This window comes from Caloenas nicobarica, chromosome Z (assembly GCF_036013445.1).
Source record: "Caloenas nicobarica isolate bCalNic1 chromosome Z, bCalNic1.hap1, whole genome shotgun sequence".
NCBI classification, from domain to species: domain Eukaryota; kingdom Metazoa; phylum Chordata; class Aves; order Columbiformes; family Columbidae; genus Caloenas; species Caloenas nicobarica.
Window position 1 is genome coordinate 94,922,832 of NC_088284.1, and position 23,450 is coordinate 94,946,281.

The window sequence follows — 23,450 nt, forward strand, 5'->3', positions numbered from 1 at the left end:
ATGTGCAAAGTCAGGATGATATAGGTTGATATGCTATGTCGTTATTAGCAAAAACTGCGCAATCAGAAGTGTGTATTTCTTTGCTTTTCTTGTGGGAACATCATTTACGACTTAGGAGACTTATAATTCCTGAAGCACCAGTGGGCCCTTCATCTTTGCTTGCACTGGAAATGATTTGCCTTTTTCTTTTAAACTGCTTTTAACCTCAATCCCTTCAAGCAATCAGAAAGTTATTCTTACAAGGGTAGTTTATAAAAACGGATTAACTTTGACAATGACATTGCAGCTGAGGACTGCCAAATGTGTAAGCTTTTGTTGATTTTGCAAGAAGTATGTTTTATATTCCAATGAGGTGGATAAAGGAGAAGCAAGCTTAAGGTAGAGAATATTTATGCAAGTAGGGAATCTGTCTCGAAGGGGCCTTCTGCAACTTTGTGAAATACAAAACAGAAACTCAGTCTCCTTCTCTATACTTACTGGGAAATTATAACACGCAGGAAGAAAATACCTGGGCAAGGTACTAGATTTCATGGTGTTCATCCCTGACAGCTGTTATTTGCTTAACAATTATTCAACATGATGTAGAAAAATTAAATTTCTGCTCATTTTCTTAGCGTGTAATATTCCGGCATTACAGCAGAGGTAGGGGAGGCATTTAGAAGCAAGTTGAGAGTAAACCAATGAAATCAATACATGTTAAAATGAAATTTAGCCTCCAAAGGCTTTTATGAAAAAGATACTTTTGTATGGGAGGAACTGTGACTGCTTCGTGTTACATCACTTTATATAATTTCTTTTAAAGTGTTTTGATGGTTACCAGAGGGTTTTGAATACACTCTTTCGTAACATTTTGTTCTGTTACACCTAGATAAATGGTTGTGCTAAAGTAAATTATGTAAATTAAAGTAAACAGAAAGATGAAGGCAAACTAGGGAAATTAACTTAGAAAAATGAGGATGTAGGTTTCATGAAGTTCCAGGTCTTGTGCAATGCCTTGTCTCTTTTCTTAAATGGATGACTGAGGCCATGTTTGCAAATTTAGAACAATTGACTAGGATGTTTTCCCCTCTGGCATATTGGCAATATCGACATAGTCAAAACAGAAAGAAAGTTTTTTTCCAGACTACCTGGCAGTCTGTGCCTTGCTTTAAGATGCAAGGTTCAGTCCTTAGTTTTCTCCAACTCCGAGTGCTAAAGTGAAAGGAAAAACTCTACATTGGCATCATAGTTCTTAGTTCATGTCTTTTGGACTAGTGAGAGAATCTATACGGTGTGAAATTGTTCTGTTTTACACAGGGAGATAAATTACTATTAGTCAGCATGTATGGTTGATCCTTTCTGTAATTTAGGGACTGAGTTGTTTTAAAAGGTTGTATGCAATCACAACCATTTGTGTGGGAAAGGTCCCTGGGATGTGCAAAGGTGTATCCCAGAGGACTCTGATGAGTAGGATGGACTGCCTCTAAGTGTGTGTGTGCACTGAGTAGCCAAGACCTGCTGGGTGGAGCTCTCCATGCTGTACTGAATGCAGCCCAGCCTTTTCTTCACCTGCATCCTTACACTTGCATTTAAATGTAGTCCATATATAATAAATCTGCTGTGTTTCTATAAATATGGCTATTTTAAATCTCTTGCTGATTATTTTCTTACTTATTGATTTCACTGCGCTGTTCCCTGCATGAAAGGTAAACTAAAATGGTTTGATCTAGGGTAACACTGAGCTTAAACAGACATTAAACTAAAAGCAGTTTGTAGCTTTTCAGGACATGTTAGTCCTTTATAAAATAGATGGTATTTTAAAAGAGAATGGGAAAAGAAGATGACATAATATTCAAATATGTAGTATTTGGGCTGTTAATTTTGTTGCTTTTAGTCTGCAATTGTGTCCATTTTGTTTCTTTCTAGACTCTTTTTGTAATTTAAATGAGCTAGTATTGAACAGACTGAAAAAAATTGAAATGAACTTTTCTGTAATAAAAATAAAATATTTTGATTTGGCTTTGCAAAATGTTATTGACAGAGAAAGCATATCGTAAAAGTTTGCTGATGAATGCACAGAAATGAAACAGACATCTGTGGGAATTCATAGTTAAGCAGTCATCTTGTGTGTGTGTTTGTGTGTATGTGTGCAGTGAATCACTGAACAGTTGGGTTTAGGTTTTGCAATATGCCTTTGCTTTGATTTGCTTGGAATACTCTTCCCTAGGTTTTGGATATAGTCAAGAGAAGTGTTCGTGCAGTTCTACAGCGTGTCTGGAAGGCTCCAGACATTGAAAATTTACATCTGTACCGTCTCTTCAACCGTGTATTTAATCGCTTACTTTGGAGCCATGGTCAAGGTCTATGGAACTGTTTCTGTAATTCAGGGTAAGCCTATTTTTCTTATTTTGGTCATCTTCATACCTTCACAATTAAAATCAATGCTGGCATACTTTGTTGCTCATTTTCATTCAAGAGGTTGCTGTAATACATTGAAATTGTTTTATAAACATCTAAACATATAGTATTAGAAATCTAATAATCTAGGCCAACCCTTTCAGTAATGGAATCATACATTTAGTAATGTATTTACAAATATAATGACCTTAAGAAAAAACCTAATTTTCAAAATGTCTGAGCTTTAGGTCCACTCTTTCACTGGATGGTGCACAATTTTGAGGCCTGACCACTCTAAGTGTCAAATATAGACTTGCCATCAACAGAAATCATTGTCCATATCTATTTGAGGTCAAGACTTAGAAGGGAAGAATTCAGAAGTGCAGCTGACATCTCACGCCAAATGCAATGTCATTTCTGTTATTTACAAATAATAGGTTTGAATTTCTGCACTTGATTACATTCACTGGTTTCCACACTGGTGGGAATTGAAGTATATGCAAAATAGGAATTTCCACACTGAGGTAAGCAGATGTTTTTGGTTTGGGTAGCAAATACAAGTTTTCTGTTGGGGAAAAAAAGATCAAGCTATATATTGAAGGTTCAATATCCTACAATACAAAATCTACATTTGTGAAATCAAAGGCAGTCATGCAAGGATAGGTTTGGAGGATCAGATCATAGGTATAAAAGAATCCCCCCCACCTGCCAAATTCTTCATAAAATAAAAATACAAATGTTTAAATATGAAATATATTGCATGCAAAAATAGATTTTCTCTGTAAGTATATACAATGTATAAAGAATGGGGGGTTGATTAGCTTGCATAAGGTGTTCTAAAAGATTTATTGAAAATGAATACAACAAACACAATAGTATGTTGATGGAATTGTATGTATTCTATGAACAAAGGAATCAGGTCGATATGTTCTTCACATATAGTCATTTATGACATGTAGAGAATGCACATTATCCACTTGTTAATTGTTTCCCAACAAAATGGTCGGTAAGAAGAAGGATCTGAGAGTATCCAAAAGGTCATCAGTTTCTTGGGCTTTTTTTACCATTATCTTCCTATTGCTGAAGGCTTCTTGTTGTGTAAACCATTAGGAGTCCTCACATTTTTTTCACTGAGGTGGACCATAGGAACCTGCAGATAATGTCAGCCTTAAGATATGCTAGAGGTAGGTATTGGGAATGCAGCATACTCCAAAAATTAAAATAGGGTGAGAAAAGATTTCTGTGTTTCCAATCTGAAATTTTTTTTTGGTATAATCCTCAGCAGCTGCAGGGTCCCTTCTTCATGCCAGCAGAGGTCTGTGAAGTCTTGAGTCCAAGTTCAATTTTTGTTGTCATAAAATATTGTAATTCCTTTCCCTTTTAATATTGCTCTGATTATTTTGAATTTTACTTGTAGTGCGCAAATCTTTTAATATGCATGAAAATTTTCATTTTAGATTTTTCTAGAATGTTTTTTGTTAAATCCTTTGAATAACTCTGCTGCTCACTTGGCTCGGGAGAAGAGTCTTTGAGCCAGCAGAAGAGTTCAATGAAGAGTAGGATTTCTCATCTAGCAATAACTTAATCCATGCAGAACAAGACTTTGATGACTCTGAAGTGGAGCTAATCTTTTTGACAAAGATCCAGTTCCTTGTAAAAAGAGTCGCTATGTAAAAGATTCTAAAAATACTGTAAAAGTAATATACAAATATCCAATATGTGTAGAAGTCACTCTGCATGTAATATAGTTAATAGAGAATTCACAGAAGAAAGCAGAAAGGCTGTTTGTACCTTCCCAGTATGTTGCTTATTCAGTTTCAAGCATCCTCCTTGCCATGTAGTCCACCACAGAGAACTCAGGACAGCATCCCTGTAGCAGAGAGGCCAACTTCTCATTGCTCTTCCTTAGAATTTGTTGTGCTGTTTTAAAGAACGGATTAAAATAAACTTGGAGCATGTGTAGAATTTGGGGAAACGTGATGAGAAGGGGTATTAATGTGCTAATTCAGAAGCAACAGGGGTGTATGAAAATATAATAAGGAGTATAGTACTTTTACTATTTGTAAGAAGTATGTCTTGGGAGAAGAGCAGAGCTGATAGCCTTAAGGTGTCCTCTTGCTGGTTAGATCTCTGCTAGGCATGTGTTACTTTAACAAAAAGAATAACCAAAGAAACAAAGAAAACCTCTGTGAAACAACCTTGATGTGGACGGTTTCATAAAGCTACATTTGTTTTACTGTATAATAAACAATTCAAATTAACAAGAGAAAACTTGTAGAACCAGTTGACTTCAGATAGTTGTAAAAAGAATAACACATAATTGACAATATTGCACAATCAAGCATAATACTCTTTTCTGGATCTGCGGAGGCCTCCATGATTTCTTACTAATGTATGGGAACTAAAGTTATAGCATAAGAAATTAAGCTTCCTTATGTAACAGTGCTCTGATCCCCGTTGACTGCTGTATAATGGAGCATGAACTGAATCTGTGTAGCCCATGGAGAAGGTTGCACAGGCACACTTATATGAAAGCTCATTAAAATTCACATATACATTTCCAAATCTCAGACTTTGTTATTAGAGTAACTGTATGCCACTATGTCCATAATCAGCCGTAGTTGTAGCAGGCCACATATTATCCTTCACTGATAAAAGCCCTCCTAACTGTAGGAAATTGATTACAGACCTCAAAGCCCAGAACTTAAGGAATTTTTCAGGAGGGTTTCTTCTACTGGACTTTGTAGATTTATGGATTGAATTAGAATATAATTATTTGTGGCACTGTGAATCCATTGAACAAATGTAATACTTAGAACTTCATCTTGCTGCTTTCTACCAACCATCACATGACTTCCTGAGAAAGGAATGAAGACAATAGGTTACTTTCCCTGTAAAAATACTGTGGAAAGTTCCCAGACAGGAAACAATATTGAGAAAAATATATTAAAGAAAATAGTAGCTCTTCAATAGTAGAATTATTCTGTTTATGAAATGAAATAGTTTTGATGCCTTATAAACAGTATTTCTTAAACAATTCATTATATGGATAATAGTTAAGGAGAAATGCTCATGTCACTTGGAAATTATGTGTGCAGTGGAAATTCTGTAGGACTGAATAGTTTCAGCTGGAATGTATGATCTAGAGTGAGGACCCACGCTGAAAAATCAGCTAGCTATACGTACAGATTATCTTTTAGTCATTGATGTTCATAGTTCCATCCTAATACGGTGTAATTTTAAAAATCCCACCAGACAGAAGTAAGCTTGATGGTTCCTTGATATTGTTTTAAGGACAAACTTCCCACAGCAGGGTTGTGAAATCTACTGCTGATGTCAGTGGACACGGTTAAGTCATCCTGGATGCTATGTCGAAGCCAGATGTAGCAAATGTTTCTCTCTTCGCTTCTTTCTTAAACAAACAAAAAACCTCCACCTTACAAACTATCTGTGCTACTGGATAATGTTTTGCCCGAAAAAAGGTCTTCACGGGGACAATGTTGCCTTTAAAACAGATGTAACAATCTGTAATGTGGTCAGAATTTGGCACAAACCAGAGGGCTGAGGTGCGTGCAAAGAACTATTGTAATCTTCTGTGGTAAAACATACCTGGTTTATATTGGTATGGTAGGGTTTGGGGTTTTTTGGAAAGAGAAATGGCTTTTTAAGAAAACAGCAGCATGATGGTCTGCATTTCAAAAAGCAATACGACTATAGATACACTTTGCAAGTTGTGCTTAATTGTAGAAGACCAACCCCATATGACCAGATGGAATGATAAGTAACATTTAAATGACTAAACTGAGAAACTCACCTCATATGGTTATTTGGATGAGGAAGCAGAGCACGTACTAATCTCCTGTAAATTAGTTTCGTATTTGTTTGTTAGTGTCACGTACTTAAATTAGAAGAAGAGTAATATTAATGCTGTGTAGACATTTAGAAATAATTTATTATTTTTATTAATTCCTTTAATGTCACATCGCGTTTGCACTCAGGTGGTAGCCTGTTAAAAATAGTAAGTGTTTTTTCTTATTCCTGTTTTAAGACTCATATAAATTATGTGACAGTAAATCTTTATGTGCTAAACCTAAGTAATGGCCCTATAAATGCTTTAGGGAGCAACCCAAGTGAAAAATGGCTGTGGACATTTCACATATGAAGATTAACTTCTTAATTTGTGTTTTGGACTCAGCATCTGCCACCATTTGTGTTAAACAGTATAGACCTTTCCTGTAAAGAGGCAAGGTCATGCTTTTTTTCTTGTTCTTCTATTGTCACATCTGATACAAAGCAGTAAAGCTCTCAGATTGCAATTTGTGACAGAGAACATGAAATCATGTCTTTTTCCATAACAGGAGATCTTGGGAAACCATACTCAGTAAAAGCACAGAGGTGGTGACGCCTGAGCAACTCCAGTGTTGCCGACGAATAGTACAACTTTGTAAACACTGCCTGCTGGTGGTTTACAAATATTCATCAGATTCAAGAGGATCCCCAACTGGGATCAGCCCCTACTGGGATGATACAAGGTATACATTTCAATATTCTCTTCCTAAATTATAAGTATAAAGGATAATATTGGAACAGGTTTCAGTCTATGTTGCTACCACTAAAGTTTTCTTTAAGCCTAGTTCACTATGTATTAAAAAAAAAAAAAGGGCAAAACTCCCAACATTTCCCTTGCTCCTGAGTTTCTGCTGCTCTGGTCTCTCTAGCCTACTCAGGAAGAACTGCTAAAAGAAGACTAGATACACAGCTTTTGTGTGAAGCTACACTTATTAAAATCTTGGTTGCCTACTGCCCAAGTAGCTGCAGCAGAGGCTTTCCATAAAGTAAACTGAGAATTTCCTTTCTTCCCCTTCTCAGATCCCTCAAAGTCACTGATTCCAGATTTGCATTCCTAGAGGTATCCTAACATGTATGATACTTCTGGTGTCACATTCGCAGTGGGATGCTGTAGGGGCACAGTTCCAGCCAAGGGTCAGGTAAGTGCCATCTGATTTACTGTATTGCACAGTTTTGCAAAGTTGATTTCCAAAATCTGCAGATTGAAAGTTTTATTATTTCATCTTACAGAGCATAAATATATTTTCAAACCTTGCAAAACAGCATCATATAGTAAAGAAATTATTTGGCACTTACCCGATTCTCCATTGGCTGGTTTAGTTCTCTGACTGGCTACAATAGGGATTATAATATTGTCAGTATAGGGATTACTGAAAATGCTCCAACTGTGGGAGTCTGCGGTCTGCGATTTAACAGTTGTAGGTGAAGAACAAAACGTAATTTTCAAATTACTTAGGTTCCAATTTCTATCCATAATGGCAATTTGAATTATTATGTATATAAACTTACAAATGCTTTGTTTATATAAAACATCTTACAGACATTATTTCCTAGAAGGGATTTCTGAGTTAAATATTACATGGAAAGCAAACCTTTGATATATTATCTGTTAAATTTATTTTATGACTTAATTGCTTACTTGCTATGTCTCAGACTAGTTATTTGATACACTGAACCCATTTGTTATTGTCATGTGGATCTTAAGGCACTCTAACATAATTTAAAACCAACCAGAAACTCAACTTGTTCGGTCACAGCAAAAGCAGAAGTATGTTAGCCACAAAACAAATCGTATTCAATATTAACACCTACTGAGCTGTAGCAGGAGTATGGTAAAGTCATCTGGATTAGCTAAGACTAGAAAATCTTAAACCTTGAAGTTTTTATTGCTTTTACTCTTAGTACTGCAGAAAATTTTTCATCATGACCAACCACAAACTTTTCAAATTGATCGGATTACTCTAATGTGCTGCAGCAAACAGACTTGCATTTGGAAAGCAGTGAAAGGGATGGTCCAATAGAACTTTCTCATCTCCTGTTTCTGTATTTCTTTGGATGCTGAATGGAAGTTTATTCATAAATTTCACAGGCTATACTAATCTAAGCCCTCTATATCCTAAATACCAGTATGTCTTCAGTGATGGAGTGTCATGACAACTCCGATTAAAGTTACAGTTTTTATATTAATCTCCACAAATATTATTCTGTACTGTGGATACAGCAATATGCTAGTTAACCATGGTATTCTGAATTTGTGAAATGAAAGATACATATGGAAATAAATGCTCTTGCCGATTATGCCCCACAATTTTAGGGTAATGAACTATTGTCATAGAAATGGGATAACCACAATGCTATTTCATTTTTCATCTAGGCTTCCATTTTAAATGATATAAGAATCTGCACTGCCAATAAGAGTTTTCTTGACTCTGTTAAATTTTGTGAAGTTCAAGATCAGTATAATTTAATAAATATACAAGAAGTCAATTTTTTCAAGATTTTATAAAATCTAATTTGAATAACTTTTTTCTGAGCACAAACCATTTTTTGTTTGTATTTATGAAACAAATGTTCGTGAAACTAAAGCGTTCAAAGATTACAAATAGATACCTGTCTAGCTGAGAAAATTTTCTTGAACAGGGAGAGAGAAGATAATGAAAGCAGCCACAGAGTTATTTTTTCACTTTTCAATTTTGTTCTCAGTCTCACCTCTGCACTGTAAATCCACGATGTGCCATGAAGAGAATGAATAGGAGTATTAATGTAAATATGCATTAATGTAATTTTTTTCCCTCACAAAATTAAAAGTGTAAAGAAAACAATAGGAGAGCTCAAAAACTATACCAAAATATCTTCAAAATAATAGCTAAAATCAAACTGTGTAAAAAGTTAGACTTTATGTACTTTGATTTATTCACCTATGTTGAAAAATCTAAAAAAAAATCCCATCTACTGCTAGATCCTTACAGCTTGCTAAATAATCTTATCTATTCCATGGCATATTCTCTGGGAAGCATTATTTTTTTTTTACTATATTGTCAAGCAATGGTAGGACTCAGTCTGGCGATGCAGTGAACTGTCAAGCTTATCACCGACCCATTCCAAATCAGACTTTATTTTTTTGTAAATTGTTTAAAAATATATTGATGATAGTATTTTTCTAATAACAGCTTTTCTCAAAGCTTAAACCAAATGTGTATGCTTTCTTATACAGGTTGTCTCCCAGTGTGATGCTGTTTCTATTAATGTGATTAGTAGGATCAGTCTTTTAACTTATTCATCATTAATCAATATGATTCACTAGAATGATGCAACAATTTTTAAGCAATAATTTATACAATGTGTTGTGTCAATCCATCCTAACATTGACACAATTCATTATGAAATTCTGATTTAGTATGGAGGTTACTTTTGCACACTTACTGCGCTCATCTAATGACTTCCGCAGTTAACTATTAGGAAATGATAACATGAAAAAATCGAAGAATGAATATTAAGTATTTGATAAATTACTTTTTTTAGTATTACATAAAATACAGGCTATGTAGTTGTCTGAATTTAAAAGTTAAGTAGTCACTGATGTGACTTACTAGGTTGCAGCATCATTGTTTCTTGCTTTACTAGTAGTGATGATAGCATGTCTATTTGTGGAGAATTAGAACTGGAAACCAAAGCTGAAAATTTCTGTTTCTTCACTGATCAACTTTTTTTACAACTTAACATTTTATAAGCTGTTTAACACCAATTACAGTTTTTATCCAGTATAAGTTGAATAAATAGTTCTATAACAACAGAACAGTGGGTGAAGTATTAATTTTTGGCAGTAGTGTTACACAGGATGCCATTGTTTTATTTATCCTCTTGCTTTAAACATAAAGGACTGGAAAGATGTTTGATCCTCATATAACATCTTGAAATTTTGCTGAGAGTTTCTCTGAATTTAGATCTGTTTCCTGAGTTAGCTAGTGCCTAGTGCTCTCTATGTTTCATAAGTAGTATTTATTGTATGTAATTTCTTTGATACAACAATTTTAAGGTATGGTGCATGAACAACTAATTCTTTTACTCTTGAATGTCACTTTGCCTGTAAATGCTGCTGTATTTTTCATATCCTTTCTAGGTATTTATTGTCAGGACCTTCACTGTTCATCATGAAATCATCCTCGTCCAACCTTAGCTGCAGTTCATCTGGAATGCCTCGCCATAACATTTTGTTCACACACAGATACAGTCATTTGTGAAGCAAAAGGAAAGTTGCTGTTCTTTGTAAATAATGACACTCCATTTATTTTTTTTTTCAAATTAAAATTTGTCATGGAGCTAAATACAAGCACTGTTATATAATTACTACCATATTATGACAAAATTTAGCTGAAAACCTACTGTAAAAGCATAGCTTTTCTGGGAAATATAATAAACCTTGTTAAGTTGTTTACACACACATGTGAATGTGTAGATCTTGCTAGGTTTATGAGTAATTCCTTCCTACTAGAAATGTAATTTTTGCTGCAGAATATATAAAATGGAATTGATCTTGAAGATCCTATTACAGTGTTACATTATTTTGTAAGTACAATACTTTGACTTGAATATTATTTATTGTAAAGTTATATGATTTATTGTCTCATGTAATTTATCCTTTAATAAGGAAGATGATTTAAAAACTGTAGTAGAACAGTAAAACTGCAACAGTCATAAAAAATAATCTGATAATTTCTTAGACATGTTTAAAATAATCCCCAAAACTGTTTAAGCCAAAACTAAGGCAGACTTCTTTTTATTTCTCCTCTGAAATTACAAGATCTATTTAATGCTGCTATTTTTCTTAAAGGATATGGTATAGTATCTTTTAGCCAAGGTGAAGGCATCTAGCACATAAACAGTAAAATCATCAGTTTAGGCATTCAGTGTCTAATTGGATTCTTGTAATAAAGTGGAAGCCAATGTTTGTTTCCAGTTTTTCACTCCCATTACCTATGTCCTGTGCCTTTAGGTTTCCTTTGGGAGCAAGCAGTCACCTCCGACTTGCACAAGCTTGCATAGTGCATAGTTTTTCTATTTTACTGCACAAGTGGTAAAGCAGACATTTTTAGGAAATACTGCAGCTGTAATGTATTATTTCAACCTTAAACTAATTGGTTTCTTGTAGTTTCTAGCATACAATCCAGTACCTACTGTAGAATGTATCCTTGCAATGGACAGTATTTTCTAGATTGCTGACAGCTGTAAATGTCAGAAATCTAATTCATTAGAAAGCCTTCATTCAGATTCAGCTTCCTGGGCCTGGCTGAAGGGCACAAAAATAAATGAGCCAGAGCAGGAATCTACTATTAACAGGACTTGTAGCCTGAAAGCATCATTCAGGTTTTGGTACACCAATTCATTCCACTCAGCATTGTGCCATATGAGCCTTATTCATTACAGAAATAATTATTTTGAAAAAATCAGTTAATCTAGATTTTAAAATGAATTAAATTTTTTAACTGAGTAAAGAAAAGTTATTATTTACCAAAGACTTGTTTACTTACCAATCATATAACCCTGGAACGTGTTTGTAAATTATAGATATATTTCAGGTATACTTAAATGAATAATTTGGGGGCTATTTATCCTCAGGAGCAAGTATCTTAGAGGTTTTTGATATCCAGAGACTTAAGACTAATTTAAGACACTTAAGAAATTTGAGACTGAAGTTGTCTGGAAAGGATTTTTAAAAATTTTAGTCACAGTCATAAAACTGGGAATTTGGGTGAGATTTTTGATGCCCGTGCTGTAGTGCCTCAGCTCTAGAACTGCAGGATCTACGATAATGAGACTATTTGTAAACAATTAAAAACATCTCTTAAGATTAGCCAGATATAAGCAGTCTTCTGGTCTGGAAAAGTATTTTTCTTTTTTGTGGTATTACTAGTTTAGTAATAGAGTATATTCACATTAATTGTATATCTCTTTTGGTCCATACAGTGACTACTGATAAAGCATACTATGGTTATCTGTGAGACCTAATAAAAGCTGTAATTTCTCTCTTCCTGGGGGAGGCTTCCATTGTATTCTGCCTTTGACCATAAGAATAAAACCAGCTTCCAGCTTAGTTTCCCAGACTGAAACAGAGCCTTAGATAGTAGGTTCATATGCCCTTCCCCCCCTTTTTATCATAGAATAATTTTGGTTGGAAGAGACTCTTAAGATCATCGAGTCCAACCATACCATAAATCTAGCACAAAACCATGTCCTTAAGAGCCTCATCTATACCTTTTTTAAACCCCTCCAGGGATGGTGACTCCACCACTTCCCTGGGCAGCCTGTTCCAGTGCTTCACAACCCTTTCTGTGAAGAAATTTTTCCTAATATCCAATCTGGACCTTCCCTGGTGCAACTGGAGGCCATCTCATCTTGTCCTATCACTTGCTACTTGGGAGAAGAGACCAACACCCTCCATGCTACAACCTCCTTTCAGGTAGTTGTAGACAGTGATAAGGTCTCCCCTCAGCCTCCTTTTCTCCAGGCTAAACAGCCCCAGTTCCCTCAGCTGTTCCTCACAAGACTTGTGCTCCAGACCCCTCACCAGCTTCGTCACCCTCCTCTGCACTCTCTCCAGCACCTCCATGTCTTTCTTGTGGTGAGGGGCCCAACACTGAACACAGTATTCAAGGTGGGGCTTCACCAGCACCAAGTACAGTGGCACAATCGCTTCCCTAGTCCTGCTGGCCACACTATTCCTGATACAAGTCAGGATGCTGTTGGCTTTTTTGGCCACCTGGGCACACTGCTGGCTCATATTCAGCTGGCTGTCAATCAACGCCTCCGGATGCGTTTCTGCCAGGCAGCTTTCCAGCCACTTTTCCCCGAGCCTGTAGCGCTGCCTGGGGTTGTTGTGACCCAAGTGCAGGACCCAGCACTTGACCTTGTTGAACCTCATACAATTGGCCTCAGCCCAACAATCCAGTTGGTCCAGATCACTCTGTATGGCCATCCTACCCTCCAGCAGATCAACGCTCCCATCCAACTTGGTGTCATCTGCAAACTTACTGAACTTCCTCAGTCCCTTCATCGAAATCATTGATAAAGAGATTAAACAGAACTGGCCCCAATACTGAGCCCTGGGGAACACCACTCGTGACCTGCCGCCAAGTGGATTTGGCTCCGTTCACTGCAACTCTTTGTGCCCAGCCTTCCAGCCAGTTCTTTATCCATTGCAGAGTATACCCATCCAGGCCATGAGCTGCCAGCTTCTCCAGGAAAATGCTGTGGGATACGGTGTCAAAGGCTTTACTGAAGTCTAAGTACACAATGTGCACAGCCTTTCCCCTCATCTACTAAGTGGGTCACCTTGTCATAGAAGGAGATCAGGTTGGTCAAGCAGAACTTGCCTTCCATAAACCCACGCTGACTGCGCCTGACGGCTTGTTTGTTTTGTATATGCTGTGTGACGGCACTCAAGATGATCTCTTCCATGACCTCCCCTGGCACTGAGGTCGGACTCACAGGCCTGTAATTTTCCCGATCCTCCTTTCAGCCCTTCTTAAAGATGGGCATCATATTTGCCAACTTCCAGTCAACTGGGACCTCCCCAGTTAGCCAGGATTGCTGATAAATAATTGAAAGTGGCTTAGTGATCACCTCTGCCAGCTCCCTCAGTACCCTTGGATGGATCCTGTGTGGCCCCATAGGCTCATGTGTGTCTAAGTGGTGTAGCAGGTTGCCAACCATTTTCCCTTGGATTATTTGGGTCAGGTGTCATGTAAACCAACCCATGAACAAAAACCCTAAAATTCTGCTGGTGACACCAGTCCTGCAGCCAGGTATTGGGTCTTCCTGTATCTTTCCTCATCATACCCTGCAACTGGGGGGGACAGAGGAGAACACTACTTGTACTCCTGATCTCTTAACCAGCTGTCCCAAGGCCCTAAAGTGCCTGTTGATTGCCTTTGAATTTCCATTTCAGTCTCATTGCTGCCTACCTGAAAAATTAGTAGAGGATATTAATCTGAGGGCCTAACCAGGGCAGGAAATTTTCTTTTCATGTCTTTAACTCTGGTCTCAGGGAAGCAGCAGACTTCCCTAAGAAGTGGGTCTGGTCTGCATATAGGGCCTTCTGTTCTCTTTAGAAGGGAGTCTCCTATGACCACAACCCACCTTTTTTTCTTTATAGCAGCTGTTTTGATGGAGGGTGCAGGTTGACTTATCTTTTGCGGCACCTCCAACTTAGCTGAACCACCTTCCTCAATTTTGTTGTTTGGTTCCACTTGCAGAGCCTCGTGGCTGTTTTGCAAGGGAACTTGGGAAGGTGCGGTACTCACAGCAGAGACCCTTCTCCTGCACCAGGAAGAAACACACTGCCATTGTCCCCCAACCCTTGAGTCACTACATTCCGCTGTGCAGAGAGGGCAGGGAGTCCTCTGTACTACATGCGCTGTCTGCCTGCTGGGCCTGTCCCAGGGAGGGCAGGGTGCGACTGCACTCGTCTGTCTCCCTCTCTCATCCCTGATGCTTGTCAATCTCCTCCTGGAGCTCTGTCACCAAGTGGAGGAATTCCTCTCCCTGGGCAGCTCCACAGCTCTGCTCGCTGGGGTCAGAGCAGGGCACACCCTGCAGCCCCACACGTGGGTACCAGCATCTTCCCACCAGGTCTCAGTCAAGGCAGCTTGTCTTCTTTTAAACCACATTATGATCTCTGAGTTGCCAGTGCTGGAACAGGTCAATCCGTATAGAACACTCTGCCAGCAGAAGGATAGCTACTAGCCATACCTATGCAGTATGGACAGATCTAGAAAAAAATACATTTGGCATGTACAAAAATGGACCAGATGGTTGTTTTACATCTGACGTTACTTAATATATTCATATTTCTGATCATATTTCCTAAAGTGGTACTGTATTCCTAATAATGTGTGAATCAATACTTTCAATAAATGTAATGCTGCACTTCCCTGCCAGCTCCTCAGCCCCAGTGCGTGTGGTCTGCGGGTGAGTTACTGGCTGACTCCACGTAGTGCCATAGGTGGAAGCATTTACTCCTTCTGCAAAACAGCAGGATTTCCTTTGCGATCACGTAAGCGGTTCTGGTAAAAAAGCCTTTAAATAGTAATTAGTTCTGGCCTTAGGGTTTTGCGTGCACCACTGAACCTTCAGCCTGATGACCCCTCCTCGGAGCCCCACCGTCAAGTCCTTACTCGGGAAGCAACTAATTAATCAAAACCGGAGGTGAGACCAACCTCCTCAATGCCTTTCGTGGCGCAACAGGAGCTCAGGTGTACTTCCAGGTTGTGTGAGAGTTGTAAGGAAGAGGACGAGGACAGGTAATTACGTTACCACAGGTTGATCTTGCCCCGTTCAACGCAGGAAGAAAACACGGCGGTGTGTTCGCCCGGCCGCGTGCCGCTGGCGGTGCCCGGCAGCGCGCGCACCCGCTGACCAGCCGCGGCACGCGCAGCAGGTGTGACGCTCGTGCTGCCGATGGAGGGGCGCGGCGGCACGAGCGGCGGCCGGCGCCGCGCGGGTCCCGCCTCGCGCCCGGCCGTTAGCGCCACGCGAGCGGCCGCGGAGGTGCGAGGGCGGCCGGTTCCCTGCCGGCCGCTGTGAGGCAGGCGGGCCGGGGGGCTCGGGGCCCCTCTCCAAGTTTTATTAGCAGCTGAGTCTCCAGAAACCCGCGGGCGTCCAGGCGGAACCGGTGCCCTTTGCTGGAGACTTTTCCGCTATGTCGTTACAGTTCTTTCGTTAGAGCAGGTCGGAGGCGCAGGCAGCGCGTTCCGCTGGTCTGTCGCCGCCCGGCCTGCCTGCTGCCCGGCGGCGCAGCGGGGCTCGGCGGCTCCGGGGGAGGCAGGACCGAGCGCGGGCACTTCCCCGCCCGGGCCGCCGCGGGGTGCGGGGAGGCGCTCGGAGGGCGGCCGGCAGGAGGCGGCAGCAGGTAAGGGCGGCTGGGGAGGGCTCCGGGGGGTTGCCTTGGTGTGGGGGCAGCTTCTCGCCGCAGCTCCGTGGGCAGAACAAGGTGGGGGGCTGAGGGCAGCTATAATCGCCGTGAAAGATGCCCATTCCCCGTGTCTGCTGTGCTGAGAGAAACTCACGCTGATGATGGTGCACGTGTGACAAGCTCATGTATTGAGCAGATGTTTAGAAGGAGCCTGCTCTGGCGTGACCATTGCGATGTGGAGGCTGGTTCGCTGCTCCGTGTCCCAGCTCTCACACTGCGCTGGTGCCAGGGCAGGATGAGCAGCTGTAGGGCTGGGCTCAGAAATGCCGGTTATGAAACCTTACAAAGACCTCACGCTTTATTTGTGGTGTGAAATGGCTCTTATGCTGTGACAGCATGGCCTGATGGCATCTGCTCTTCCAGTCGTTACTGGAGAAAAATAGCTGCTGAATTCTGCAGGAGTTGTGTTCACTGAGGCTGTGAAATGGGCTTCCAGGTCTGACTGGGAAAGGTGCTGCTTTCCACAGCGGGTGCTGCAGGTCCAGATCTGTATCTTGCCTAAATAAATCTCTACCTTGCTGTGTTCTCAACATGGCCAGACCTGTTCTGTGCCTGAGGATGTGGAGTTTTCTGCTAAAAGATAGCACATCTAAAAATTACTTCTCTGGGTGTTGGTAACAAGCTTTGGAGTCCAAATACAAAGTTAGAAGAGAAGGAAAATACTGTTTCAAAAGGATTGCTTTGCTGAAGTAATGTTAAAGGAAAAATCACTTAAAATATCTTCTGAGGATACCTGTTTGATAGACCTCGGCCTTTGCTTAATGTCCTGTCTAGAAAGGAATGTGTCGTCCTTGTTATAGGAAAATTAGTCTATAATTGTTGGTTGTCTCTGCAGGAAAGTAAACAAATTCATCAGCTTTTAAAACTACGTTTGAATGGTTCCTTAGCGGGGCTAGGAGTTCTAGAATAAATTCACTCTTAAATGTAAAATGATCACTTACAGGTTTTGACTGTCCCTGTATATTAAAGTGGAAAGACTGAATTGCATTGACAGTCCTAACATCTAATTTAGTCGTTAACAAATGTGAATATTTGCAAGTTAGCTTTGCTTGCAGTGTTAAAACAGTTAACTTGAAGCTGTTGCATTTATTCCTGTTTTCAGGAGAAAATAATTTGTTCTTAAATAGTATACTTATTGGAAAATCTGTCACTCCAGCATTTGCTAAAAAATTTGCAATCTTTTCTGTATATGGTAGAATTCCCATGCATCAGTTGTTCTGTATCTGTGTTCTTTGTTCTCTGGCAGCCACCTCTGTGCGGTTCCCTACCTTGTTCAGATTGCATCTTAATGTAGAAGGGTCTTTGTTGATGTGCAAATACCTGTAGCACTTGAGGACTCAGGGAAATCAGGGGTAATTTTTACCAATTTATGTATATGGAACAGGAGAAGATTCTGCTTGTGGGGGAGCAAAATGGATACATTCTTGTTTGTTTGTTTTTATATATCCTTGTTTCTTCTTTTAAAACAAAAGGCAATATTAGTAAGGAGAACTCTCAGTACTGGACTTAGAACTGCCCTAGTTTCACCACAAATGATATTACTCATACTATGAAAGAATACAGTTAAAAACTGCAGTGTGTGGCCCTGAACTGCCCTCTAGACAGGCCAGTGGGCTCTTAGCACCACAGAGCCCTGTGGAGCCCGTACCCAGCTGAAGTGGTGGCTGGCATGGATGTCTGGAATCTGCTTGATGTGCTGTGCTGGTTCTGCCCATCAGGAGCTATCAGCAGCATTGCGAAGGGTAGACAAGCATAGAGAAGTGACCCAAACCCACCTTTTCTGCTGTGCCCTGATCTGCCCACTGCCCATGACTACTGTCACGCGGTTTTGCTGAGCATCGTCAGGTAGTGTGCTGCTGCAGCGGGGTTTGGCAGCGAAGGCAGTTCACTTGCTCAAAAGTGCTGGCCTTGAAGGCTGAGGGTAGCAGTTATGAACTGGAGTGGAGCCCAAAATGGCTGTAAGAAGTAAGAACATCTGGTAAGAAAATGCATTACTCTGGAGTAGTTTTTGCATTAAAGGTTTTCCTTCTGCCCGTTCTTGTGGAAACGATTTGCTCTGTCACAGCAGAACAAAAGACTCTTTCATTTAATGCTATGTATGATTTTTAACTGAGTGGCATAGTGTCGCTGACTATCTGTAGCATTACACCCACTTGTTTTTTTTTCTGCCATAATCCACTGTTTCTCTTGAAAGCTTCTCAGAAGGACATAGAGGACCCTCTTTTCTAAATAGAAGCTTTCAATTTCAAGATTAAAAAAAGAAAAAGTCATATAATACCTGCACTGCAAACTTCTATGTCCTGCACAGATTTCTTGATCTGACTCCAGTGTAGGAAGCAGTCTGGTTGTCATTGCACAGGAGGGATGGGATTAATTTACTTTGCGAAGAGAAACGGAACTCTGAGTGACACACGAGTGGACTCAGCAATACTCAGCAATGGTGCATCTGGTGCAAGAGCAGGCAGAGGTGAGCACTCGGGATGTGTTCCCAGGAGCGTGACCCTGCACACCAAGGAGTCCATGTGTGCAGGCACCTCTACTGACGCTGAACCGTCTTGGCTTTCCCTCAAGTCACTTCTTTGCAGCTCTGGCATTGTTTGCTCCACCAGAGACTTGTGTGCCATGTACAATTGGAGGTTTCATTAGTACAAGTATTTGGTAAAATAACTGATACGCAGTATCCCTTACAAAGGCAGTAAATTAGTCAAACAACTCAATATTGCTAATGAGAAATAGAGTAAATTGTCCTATGCGGAAATCTGTGCTTTCCCTGGTACCTAATGAAGTAGGGGGCATTGTGCAGTGTTAGATGTATTTTTAGTAACTGACCATGTTAGTAAATAGTCAGCAATCTCAGAGACGGGTCAGGCTTGGAAGAGCTGGACTTTTTTCCAGCCCAGCTACCCTTTCCCCTTCAGCCCCGTTGGGTGATTGTGGGTGTTCTGCTGAGCTGTCACTGAGCGTGCAGCCTCTTCACTCCCTGTGCAGGGTTTGTGCTCTTCATGGGAATGGGATTCTTGTCACAATCATGTAGGATTCAAGCCATCTCATTTGTTTTATTCTGATTCAGAGAATGAATAAAGTAGCTGCACCAAAATGACATAGTATTAGACAAATACGCTATATAGGGTGGTTTTCATTTAATCACATTGTTGTTGATTGCTTTGGTGTTTAACAAGTTACACAGCCAGAAGTAATTGAGAAAGCTTACTGACATAGAGAAAAATAAGTTCCTCTGGCACTTAAAATAATTTCTACCAACATCGGTAAGATGGACCTGACAGCATCTTTCCGTTTTATAATTTACTTAATTTGTGGGATGATTTGCCAGATTAATCAGTGTGATTGCCTACAGCTGTGTGGTTGGGGTATATTCAGAGTTCACTACCTTCACTGTCGCCTGCCAAGCACAGAGTTTGTGCATACCTTTATTTTTGTCTGTAGTGGTTTCAGAGTGTGTATTCCCCTCCTGTCACCACATCCTCTGATTTTGTTTTGAAACACGGAACATGAACCAGAGACAGCTCCCTAACTTCCTTCAGCCATGACATGGCTTTTGACATAATAGGAAGCTAAATGCTTTGCTCCACAGGTGTGCCACTGGGTATGACAGTGCTGGTCACGACTGGTGAATAATGGGAACATAGGTAACAGAAGTTGTTAAGTTGGGTTGTGTGCTGTGTGTTTGTTTGGTGTTGGTGTGGGGTTTGTTTTTTTTGTTTTTTTAAAAGCAATGTGCAGTGCTGTAGTTTTATACTTGCAAGCTTACAAGCTGCTGGCGCATTGCTTGGGCAATGTGGTTCCAGCTGTCAGAGCAGTGTGGCTGTTTGCTGTGGCAGAGGAAGGCACCACTAGCACAGACCCTTCTTTCTGAACTATGAAAATTTGCAGGTTTTCTTCCCTCCCTTCCTTCAACCTACAGCCTGCTCAGGTGGAGGAAACAATAAACATTGTACAGCTTATAACTTGCAAATGTTGACAATCTGGGTTTGAGGAAAAAGCTTTAATATGAGTGATCATCTAGTGTGAATCAATGTTCTTAACTGTGTTTGAATACAAATATTTTGTAGAAAATGTTTGATTTGCCCAAACAATATCCAATTAATATATTTTGTAACGTCTTCCTGTTATTTATCTTCTTTCAAGTAAACACATACATGTGTTATTAGTGATAATAGAAAGCTGAAGTAATTAGATGGTTACTCTTGAGAAACACCCATGTTTGCAAGAAGGTTGGCATTTAGACGAGCTTTTGAAATGATGCATTCTATTTCACAGTAGTTTTTTTTTTTCTCCTGTATGGACTGCAACAACATGGTGGGGATAGCTTTACTGGCTATTGCAGTCAAGTCAAGTAAATAAAGTTGGTACACACTTTTGTTTTAGCTGGCTGCTGTATTACCTGTTCTACAATTCTAGGACAATTGTATACCTTTTTTGTATCAACAATGATGACAATATCCAGAAATTCTAATATGCATTTACGTTGTGTCAGCATTTTTGTTATACAGGAATTTTTATCTCACCTGAGTTGCAGTTCAGCTTGCAGAATCTCAGCAGGAAGTATAGCACTGTACTGTAATTATTTAATCAACAATAAATTGTGCTTTACTGTGTTGTGCCATTGTGGTTTACTCTTTTAAAAGAAAACATTGTATCTTTCAGAAGCAACTTCGCTTTCATTGCACATCTGCTGGTGGACCATCATTCTTCAGGATAGTGCAGTAACTGGAATCTAGAAATGTTCCCTTCTTGTGTCTCTACCCTATACATTTTAATACCAAGTTTTGCTATTCTGTGAGGAGAAATGCTTTCACAGGTTGGTTGTGTTGGTCTTAGACTACTGTGTGTTGAGATTATTTGTAGTTCTGGGAACTGTGTGGAAATATGAAAGCAACCAAGCTATACATTGAAGCACCAATATACTGTGGATTGCGCGCTGTCATGGTACATATGCAGCATTCTGTTCCACCTCCAGACCTTATCGGACATCAGTAATGTCACTGGTTACACCGCACGTGGTAGCCAGCATTGCCAATAGGAAAGACACTGATGGCAGGGCCTGTGTCGTTCATCATCTGCAGGAAGTCCCCTTCCTCCCACCCTCTAATGCTGGGCTGCATTTGTGTTTTGGTTCTGTAAGTCTGCATGGACAAGCTTATGAATAATAATTGTCCTTTCTGAGAAGGGAGGACTGTCTCAGCCTGCAGGATATGCTTATTCAAAACACCAACAAAATAATCCATTTCCAATCTCAAGCCCTTCAGCACAAAGGACTAAGGTTTTGTGGTGCCATGGCAATGGAGGAATTACTTCAGCACTATGGATGATGATTTTTCTTGACTATTATTTTTATTATATTACTACTGTTTTCTGCAAAATTGCTGAGGAAGGGAGTGAGATTTTTCCCAACTTAACTTTTTCTTGTTGCCAAGGTCAAAGGGAGCAGTCTAGAAATAATTACCCCGTACTGGTATTTATTGCTTACTGGGAAAATTTTTTTCTGGAAGTTTTAGTGCCTGTGGACACTCCTTTTTAATCAAATGGTGCAAATGACCCTACCCCTACTTAACTGAAGCAAGTATATGTATGTGTGTGTGTGTATATATATATATATATAAAAATCTTATTTTACCGGGTGGAATATAAGGGCCAGCAGCATTTGTGCAATCAGGTATTGTCAGACAGCAGTTTGACAAGCATCCATTGCCAGGAACTATGAGAGAGTTTGGCATGCACCAAGCCCTTTACGGCAGGTGTCTCTGCCTTCGCAGGCAGCCAGAGGCAAATGCAGCCCTGCCCTGCAGCTGCCCAGCCGTCCCTGCCTGGGAGCCCTGGAGCTGTGGTCAGTTGAGCTGCTGAGGAGATCGGCTGGGGCAACAGGAATGGATGGGTTTAAGCCATCAGCATGAGGCTGGCAGGTTGCAAGGAAATCTGTCATGATGGTTTCTGGAAAACCTTATGCTTTGAATTGAGTTCAGTCAGGCTCCGCTGGGTTGTAATATTTGTCAGGTTGAACAGTTACTAATATGAGGGCTTCTTTTTTGAAGCACGGTGAGTGACACTTAGTAAAAAATACTTTCTGGATCAAGCCTATCATTAAAAAAATAGAAATCAAAGGTGGCATCCTTAAGTTTATTCATTTTTTTTTAAAGCAGTTTGTTTTTCTTATGTATTTTGAGTTGTGTGGCATCACATGAAAATTAGATTTTTAGTATCTTTTTATAATGCTTCATAAAATATTAGTGTTACTCAGGAGTCTGAAATGACACTATTGTGTAACTTGTATGAACTAAGTATGTCATGGATAATTTGGCGATTAACTTGCAAACCTAATTCATGTAATTTTAGTGATATTGGAAACTTGCAGTTGTTTAGAAGAGTAAAAGGCAGATTGTCAGAGGTGTAGAAAAGCCAAGTATTTTCTAATTACTGCTCTAGTTAAGGAAGAAAAACCATAAGTCTTCTCAGGGTCCCCCCAAAGGAGTTCTCTAGTTTAAACCAGTAATTGCAATTAAAAACATCAAGTAAAAGAATTATATAATGCTGCTCCATTTTGCTATTAAAAGCTTAAACTTTTTTCCGTTAAAATTGAAAGAGGGGAAAAAAAAAATCCAAAAAGGATTTAATTAACTGGTAAACTTGAGTGCTTATCAACTGTAAAAATGATTTTATTTCTGTAGCAATAGGATATAAGTCAACTTGCAGATTTTAAAGATCAAAGTTTAAATAATTACGAAAACAGTGATTGACTATTTATTTATTTATATTTTTAATTGAATTTTTAAAGCTCGGTGTTTCAGGATATTTTTTCCCTGCTTACTATGGATTACTGGGATTTCATATTTAACCTTGCATTTATTCTGTAAGCTGTAAATTAAAAGGCTAAATAATCTGTGTGACCCTTAATAAAATCTTAGCCATAGAAAGTTGCTCTCAGATATATCAGCTGTGTCAAGGGACTGTAACCAGCAAATTTCTGCCTTCTGTTCATGTTTGGGCTCAACTGTAACTGGAATTGTTTCAGTTCAGGTGAGTTCAGAGCAGCAAGAGTGTATTAAGTGGTCTGAACTGTGAAGGGTCGTGGATGTAGCAGCTGCATCCTGCCAGCTGCAGAGAGCTTCAGCTTGGTGGGGCGAGCAGAGCCTGGCTGCTCCCTTTTCCTCGGTCTCCAGGTTTGGCAGCTCCTCTCCTGCTCCCTAGAGCTGCCTTGCAGGGTGGCCAAAATGGAAGAGGGGTGGGATGCTGAGCTGCA

General features: G+C 39.8%; 1 protein-coding gene across 5 annotated transcripts in view; it reads left to right on the forward strand.

Moving 5' to 3' along the window:
- Positions 1 to 10,770, forward strand: part of TTLL7 (tubulin tyrosine ligase like 7) — a 66,882-nt gene extending 56,112 nt beyond the window's left edge. For 3 of the 5 annotated variants that reach the window (XM_065656223.1, XM_065656222.1, XM_065656224.1), the window contains 3 exons: positions 2,207 to 2,367; positions 6,735 to 6,908; positions 10,346 to 10,770. In XM_065656223.1, the coding sequence (XP_065512295.1) occupies positions 2,207 to 2,367; positions 6,735 to 6,908; positions 10,346 to 10,466 (456 nt within the window). In that variant the 3' untranslated portion in view covers positions 10,467 to 10,770. Of the gene's footprint in view, positions 1 to 2,206; positions 2,368 to 6,734; positions 6,909 to 7,245; positions 7,365 to 10,345 lie in introns of all 5 variants that reach the window. The other 2 variants (XR_010607828.1, XM_065656226.1) reach the window with 2 other exon arrangements.
- The last annotated feature ends 12,680 nt before the right edge of the window (positions 10,771 to 23,450 follow it).